The sequence below is a fragment of the Chelon labrosus genome, assembly GCF_963514085.1.
Source record: "Chelon labrosus genome assembly, chromosome: 10".
Classification (NCBI taxonomy): Eukaryota; Metazoa; Chordata; class Actinopteri; order Mugiliformes; family Mugilidae; genus Chelon; species Chelon labrosus.
In genome coordinates this window covers 3,664,811-3,672,936 of record NC_140360.1, presented here as the reverse complement: position 1 = coordinate 3,672,936, position 8,126 = coordinate 3,664,811, and the positions used below count along the sequence as shown (strand labels likewise).

Below are 8,126 nucleotides of genomic sequence, written 5' to 3'. Positions count from 1 at the left end.
CAATAATAACTTCTGTGACATGCCGTCTGGTGGAGAATTGGTCACTTCACCCTGTGAATTTACTGCAGACTTACATTTTTAGCAAGTCTTAACAACAACCTTGTTGTTACCTTCGTGACTCAGACAGACTCAGGGTCTGTTTTTGTCTCCAGTTTGCTTACTTGGTTTGATTAGATTTGCGAGGAATGGTTTTGATCTGCGCCCAGGTCTTAGACTTGCAGTCAAACCTGTCCCCTGTGTTTGTTTCAATATGCAAAACACCTGAGAGGAGTAGGTGCTTGCTAAACAGCGGCATGAATGAACTGGGAGAGGTGTGCACGCCCCGCGGCGCGGTTCAAAATAGCAAGCAGTGTTGTTAAAGTGATACAAACGGTGATGCAAGGAAAGAAAATGACACATGGGATGCATTGCATAACTTGACTATATAATACATTGCAGCCCCCATTCTGTGTTCATGGTTGATGTGCTCCAAAAAGAAATCTGCAGCCCCTCCCTCTTTACTCATGCAGACACACATACCTTACCGCTGAATTATTAACACATATCTGCAAACCAGCACACATGAGTAAGAAATAGGGAAATCCTTCATCATCAACCTACCTACTGACCCTCCCCCGCAAAGCTACTGCAGAAGTAAATGATTATTTTTTTAATATTTGACCAGAGATCTAGATCTTACATGAGTCAGAGCTGTGGTGTGTTTGAACACTTTTACCTGGGGGACACACACACACAAAGAGAGAAAGAGAGGGGAGATTAAATCATAAAAGAGACCACTGGACATTCCTCTGAGAGACACAGTCTTCTCTAACAACACAGAGAAGCCTGTAGAAAGAGCAGGTAATAGATTTGAGTGAGTGGACAATGTGTCATAGAAGTGTAATGTTACAGCCCCAGCCCAGCCTCTCACCCAGATCTGCAACCAATGGCAGCTCAACAGAGTCCCCTCCCACAGCAGAGGCAGGCTTTAAAACTCCTCAGTAGTTTCTCCTCTGTCTATCCACTCTGGTCTCTCCCCTCCGCTGGCCTGCCTGTCTGCCTGCCTCACCAACCGAGCAACTCGGTCTGACCTTCCCAGATTCCTCTAATCCAAAAAAGAAAATACAAACTACACCAAGATGTCTTTCAGGACCACGACCACCAAATCTTACAAGAGCTCCTCCGCACCGAGGAACTTCAGCAGCAGCTCCTACGCAGGACCAGGTGGTGTCACCTCCCGCCAGAGCTACAGCGTGAGGAGTTCCTATGGAGGTGGAAGCAGGGGCTTTGGAGGAGCTGGCATCACCAGCTCCTCTGCCTACGGCTTGAGCTCCAGCATGGGCGGCGCAGGAGGCATGGGCATGGGCATGGGCATGGGCATGGGCTACGGTGGCGGCATGGCCGGTCAGGCCCCCATCACCGCCGTCACTGTGAACAAGAGCCTCCTGGCCCCTCTGAACCTCGAGATTGACCCCAACATCCAAGTGGTCCGCAACCAGGAGAAGGAGCAGATCAAGACCCTCAACAACCGCTTTGCCTCCTTCATTGACAAGGTAAGAGCTTGCAACCGTGAGCAGATACTGTGTTTGCACATTTTGACAGAAAATGACAGAAGATCAAGAAAGATAAGTCACGGTGTGGTCAAAAATTCTTCTCAGCGCCGTGACTGAGTGTTAAGCAATGCTCGATAGAGAGAGCCATATGTTTGCCACATGTCCTGTAATGCTGATTTCCTCACTTTTGCTGCGTGTAGAAGTTTGATTTATTCAGATACGGGTTAGGCCGCCTATCTTCTGGCTCCAGCTGCCCTTTTATAGTGATGAAAAACAGACGTGTAGATGGGTGAAAGACAAAGAGAGAACGAGAGAGAGAGAGTTAAGGGTGTGTCAGGGCAGAGCTCAAGGCTTGTGATACGAGTTACCTTGGGAATGGGCCCTCCCTTCGGCTGGGGTGTGGCTCTTTCTGCAGCCCTGGTGGCCCCTACCCCTCCCAAGCACACATATACAGCAGGCACCGAGTACTATTGTTACCTTAATGACAATAACGTCTTTCACAGTGACATTCTATATAAGGAGTGTCCGCTGGGCGTGTGAATAGACAGACTTTTAATTCATTCAAATGTGCATCAAAGTCCGTACAGCGTTTGTGTAATACTCCGGAGAACGTCGGCCCTCTCGACGCCTGAGCAGCGGGTTAATATTTAAAAAGGGCCAGCCGGTTTCATGTTCACGCTCGCTGGCTACGTATCAACTCTCCTTCTCCCGGCGCAATGATTAAATTAAGATAGTTTTTGCATGCTGGACTGCAACACTGAGCAGATAAGCCTGCACTCTATTGTCACTTATCTTGTGGCGGCAGTGCATTTGGAGTCACAGCAGTATCTGTGTTAACTCTAGTTAGGTCAGAGTGTGTCAAGGTGCAAGGTCCACCGAACCGGTATCTCCTTACGCTATCTCTATTTTACTGTTCACGAGTATGCAATCTCCTCACCTCTTCATCTTCCCCATTCACTCTCCTCCTCCCCCTCCCCTCCTCTCATCTGCCGACACATTGCCCACCACCTCACCCTTTTCTCTCCGCTCACTTCCGTCATCGCCGTCATATTGCACAGTTAAATATTTACCTTTCTTCATCTGCCCGCGGACAGAAAAACTCTCCCTTCGCATGTTCTCTCCCACGCCAGTACAAAAACAGGAAGGCATGCAGGGGGAAGGGTTAACTAGCTCCATCACTGCCCTTTTTCCAATGCACTACCTCCTGTCAGGATGCACACATGTGATGCAGGCCTTCCTTTGGAAAAAACAGACGAGTCTGGAAACACGGCAGTATAGATTATAGATAAGGGCAACAAAGAGTGTAGATGGTGAACAGGGAGGTATGGCGAGGGTGATCCTGCCAGGTGATTGATCATCAGGATGTCAAAGCTGGAGCCAGGCTGCAGTTACGTCACACTTTTGAAATGAATTGCTTAAAAGTTCACAGCTGGCCACAGTAAATAAATAGAAAAGTTTTTCTTGTGTTCAATCAGTATTATAATCCCTTATTCTTTTTGGATTCCTTAGGTGCGCTTCCTGGAGCAGCAGAACAAAATGCTGGAGACCAAGTGGAACCTGCTGCAGGGACAGACCACCACCCGCTCCAACATCGACAGCATGTTCGAGGCCTACATCGCCAACCTGCGCAGACAGCTGGACAGCCTGGGCAACGACAAGATGAAGCTGGAGGCCGACCTGCACAACATGCAGGGCCTGGTTGAGGACTTCAAGAATAAGTGAGTGTGGAAGGGGGCATTGGAGGTCTAAGAGCAATAGGCCTGCAGGGCTCGCCCGTGATATGTTGACTTTACGTAGGATTCGTCTGTTTCAGCAGTCTCTCAAATAAGTATCATGCTTCAAAATGAGTTCATCTCTGCGTGGACTCCTCCCTACATCTGTCCATTGTGTTGCGTCATACAAACTCCAGGGAATTACAGCACTGAGAAAGCATGCTCCCAAACACCCATTACGTTACATATGACCCGATGTAAAACTCATTTCACCGGCACCGCCGTCAGCGACGCGGTATAGCTTCACACACGGGAACGCATTCCTGCACATGCTGACACGCACATCTCCAACAGAAACCGGCGCAACAGCGCTGCCACATTATTACACGTTTGGAGCATATCAGCTCAGAGGCCTTCCTGAGGGAGAAAAATATCAGTAACAGCTCTCACCCTTGGCCCGGAGTCAACAGAAACTGTGTGAGGCACATATCGTGTAGGAGTTCAAGAGTCAGGGATGGACTAGTGGCGCCACCTAGTGCCACTTTAGTGTACAAACTCTGAACTTTTGTTTTATTGTTCTCAGGTATGAAGACGAGATCAACAAGCGCACAGAGTGTGAGAACGACTTTGTCCTCATCAAGAAGGTCAGCATTTTAATTTACTTGTCTTTGAGTTAGAAAGAACTAAAATGCCTGGTCTTTAATATCTTCCAGCATGCTTGTACTAAATATAAATCAGTTCTTTAAGATATCCTGTTCTAAGCAAAGCTTTGTCTTCCAGGATGTCGACGAGGCCTACATGAATAAGGTTGAGCTGGAGGCCAAGCTTGAGAGTCTGACAGATGAGATCAACTTCCTGAGGTCGATCTATGAGGAGGTAGGCCGCAAAGCTACAGCCCTTCCACTCTCGTGACTTTAAAACCCTCAAACCACTTGCAGCATTTTTTTATTTTTATTTTTGCAATTCAGCTACCCAGTCACGGCATGCTTGTAATGTTTGCGGTGTCATTCTGGCATAGGTTTCTTTTTCACAGCATTCATTGTTGTTTGCAAGATCTGCCGAGCTTCTTGCCTCGACTCTTGCAAAACATCTGGAACTGCATTAGCTGGACGGGTGTTGACAGAACTCGTGTTTTTCTACTTCTTCAGGAACTGCGTGAGCTCCAGAGCCAGATCAAGGACACTTCAGTCATTGTGGAGATGGACAACAGCCGCAATCTGGACATGGACTCCATTGTGGCCGAAGTCAAGGCTCAGTATGAGGACATCGCTAACCGCACCCGCGCCGAGGCAGAGACGTGGTACAAGACTAAGGTGAGGGAGAAGTCTTTTGAAGCATTCATCAGTGCACTGGTCACTACATATAATATGCTCATGAAGAGGCTTTCCCGTTCCTCATGTCTTGTTTTGCCGATATTCATTTAGTATGAAGAGATGCAGACATCTGCTAGCAGATACGGAGATGACCTGAGGGCTACCAAGACAGAGATCGCAGACCTGAACCGCATGATCCAGAGGCTCACGTCAGAGATTGATGGCATCAAGGGACAGGTACGGATAAAAAAAAGACTGCCGGTGGAGCATCAGGGGTTGTTTTTAGGACAAGAGCTCATAGGACAAAGACTTATCTTTCAAACATAATCTTTTAGCGTAACAACCTCGAGGCCCAGATCGCCGAGGCTGAGGAGCGTGGCGAGCTGGCAGTGAAGGACGCCAAGTCCCGCATCAAGGACCTGGAAGACGCCCTGCAGAGAGCCAAACAGGACATGGCCCGCCAGATCAGAGAATACCAGGACCTGATGAACGTCAAGCTGGCTCTGGACATCGAGATCGCCACCTACAGAAAACTGCTGGAGGGAGAGGAGGACAGACTGGCAACTGGCATCAAGTCTATCAACATCTCCCAACAGAGCAGTAAGTCAACTTCTCCGACACAAACTGTAGCTTTTACAGTTTTAAATCGTTTAAATTTCTCCAGTTTAAGAGGCTCCACGTGTTTTTTAAAGTCTTGACCGTTCTCCCTCCACAGCGAGCTACGGCGACAGCGGCTTGAAGAGCAGCTACTCCGGCAACTACTCCAGCGGTTTCAACAGCGGATACGGCAGCGGATACGGCAGCGGCTACGGCAGCGGCCTGGGCGGCTACGGTGGCGGCAGCGGCGGCAGCTACAGCAGCGGCAGCACCGGCGGCTACAGCACCACCACCCAGACCAAGAAGAACGTCGTTATCAAGATGATCGAGACCAAGGACGGCAGAGTGGTGTCCGAGTCCTCCGAGGTCATTGAGGATTGAGCTGTCTAGTTTAGAGGTGTAGCTACCTGTCTGCTATGATCTCCTCTGCCTCTCTGGTAGTTTTATACTCAAAGTTCATCCTCCCCACAACTATTGCAATAAAGAGTCTGTCCAATAGAGCCTAAACATGTTCTTCCATTAAGCAATAAATCCTAACACTACCAAAGATCTGAAAGGGACCAAAGAATTTATTGTATACGTCTGATGTCTCACTGTTTGTACTCAAAAAAAGTAGTTTTATCTCAAAACACGAGATAAAAATACGGCGAATCGCAAGAAGGAAAAAAAAAACATAAATCCCTTGGAATCTATGCAACTGCTACTCAAGCACAAAGGGCTGTTGTGTTGCATCAAACGGACCTCGGTGTCGTCAAAGGAATGTGAATGTCGTGAAACAGTGCTTCAGTGTTAGTGTTGGTCAACTAATGCCTTAAAATTGCCTGCTACAGTAGGTAGTGCATGTCTTCCCTGTGCGCGTCCTGTAACTGAAACTGTTCGACCCCTTAGGAGGCTGCCCACATCTGACCGTCTGTCCTGAGGTGCTGTTTTTGCTACCAAGCTGAATAAAAAAATGTGTTTACTGAACGAAAAGATGTATTTTTGTTTTCATTTGGAGCAAAAGGAAAATTACGAGTATGCTAACTTTAAATTCAAGCTGTCTAGACTGCCTACACTGCAAAAACGTATTTGCAAAAAGAATGCAAATCCAACGAACAGTGGTTTTGTGAGACAACTGCATTAATGCATTTATTTATATTGTACCATTCATTCATTCATTCATTCATTCATTCATCTTCTATACCGGCTTAGTCCTGTTAAGGGTCGCGGGGGTCTGCTGGAGCCTATTCCAGCTGTCATCGGGCGAGAGGCGGGGGTATATTGTACCATATAAAACCAAATTGTTAGATTTTCTCTCACCCAAAACATTTAAATATATTATATTATACAGTAGTGCGGCACAGTGGCGTGGTGGTTAGCACTGATGCCTCACAGCGAGAAGGTCCCGACTGGGCCTTTCTTTGTGGAGTTTGCATGTTCTCCCTGTGTCTGCGTGGGTTCTCTCCAGGTGCTCATTAGGTTAATTGGTGATTCTAAATTGGCCGTGGGTGTGCATGTGAGTGTGAATGGTTGTCTGTCTCTCTGTGTTAGCCCTGCGATAGACTGGAGACCTGTCCAGGGTGCGCCCCGCCTCTCGCCCTATGACAGCTGGGATAGGCTCCAGCAGACCCTGTGACCCTTCACAGGAACAAGCGGTTACAGAAGATGGATGAATGAATATTATACAGTACTCCCTGCTGCAGAAGATAGTGCACGCCTTCCATGTACAGGTTCTGCAACCGAAACTGTTCGGCCCACATCTCCCCTGAGGAGCTGTTTTTCCTTCCAAACCAAATAATAAAAAACAGATGTTGTTTTCGTTTCAGCCGAAATGAAAATGAAATTCGTAATAATACAAACCCCGATTCCAGTGGAGTTGGAATGAAGTTTTTTTCCAACCTGTTTTTAACTGAATACTCTACAAAGACTAAAGAGTTAATGTTCAAACTGATAAACTTTGTTTTGTTGCAAATATTCCCTCATTTTGAATTTGACGCCTGCAACACGTTCCAAAGAAGCTGGGACAGGGGCAACAACAGACTGGGAAAGCTGAGGAATGCTCATAAAAAAACACCTGTTTGCATCAGTCCACAGGTGATCTACCACCATATTACATCACCTTTCCTTTCAACAACACTCAATAAGCGTTTAGGAACGGAGGACACTAAAACACTTCAGTCATTGTGGAAATGGACAACAGCTGCAACCTAGACATGGACCCCCGAAGTCAGGGCTCAGTATGAGGACATCGCTAACCGAGGACAAGCAGTCTAGACTGCATACACTGCAAAAATGTATTTGCAAAAATAATGTAATCCAACGAACAGTGGTTTTGCAGTGTGAGACGTTTGCATTAATGCATTTATTTATATTGTACCATATAAAACCAAATTGTCAGATTTTCTGTTACCAAAAAAAAAATGCTTGACCAAATTCATTGATAATTCAATATATTATATATTATATATATTCCCTGCTGCAGAAGGTATTGCATTCCTTCCTGCATGTACATGTCGTGCAACTGAAACTGTTCAACTCATTAGGAGCCGGCTCACATCTGATCGTTTGCCCTGAGGAGCTGTTTTTGCATCCAAACCAAACAATAATAAACAGATTTATTGCTGTTATCGTTTCAACTGAAATGAAAGTGAAATTCGTTACAGTACAAACCCCAGTTCCAGTGAAGGTTTTTTTCAACCTATATTCAACTGAATACTCTACAAAGGCTAAATATTTCATGTTCAAACTGATAAACTTTGTTTTTTTGCAAATATTCACTCATTTTGAATTTGACGCCTGCAACACGTTCCAAAGGAGCTGGGACAGGGGCAACAACAGACTGGGAAAGTTGAGGAATCCTCAAAAAAACACCAGTCCACAGGTGATTTACCACCGTGTTACATCATCTTTCCTTTTAAGTGTTTAGAAACTGAGGACACTAAATTGTTGAAGCTTTGTAGGCGGAATTCATTTTTGCTTGAGTTACATCTTTA

The 8,126-nt window shown here is 46.4% G+C and overlaps 1 protein-coding gene across 1 annotated transcript; it reads left to right on the top strand.

Moving 5' to 3' along the window:
- Nucleotides 1-995: 995 nt before the first annotated feature.
- On the top strand, nucleotides 996-6,126 carry krt8 (keratin 8). The gene is made up of 8 exons (XM_084554150.1): nucleotides 996-1,532; nucleotides 3,042-3,250; nucleotides 3,828-3,888; nucleotides 4,025-4,120; nucleotides 4,393-4,557; nucleotides 4,669-4,794; nucleotides 4,893-5,157; nucleotides 5,273-6,126. The coding sequence occupies exons 1-8, from the start codon at nucleotides 1,119-1,121 to the stop codon at nucleotides 5,533-5,535; spliced, it is 1,599 nt and encodes a 532-aa protein (XP_084410276.1). The 5' UTR covers nucleotides 996-1,118; the 3' UTR covers nucleotides 5,536-6,126.
- The last annotated feature ends 2,000 nt before the right edge of the window (nucleotides 6,127-8,126 follow it).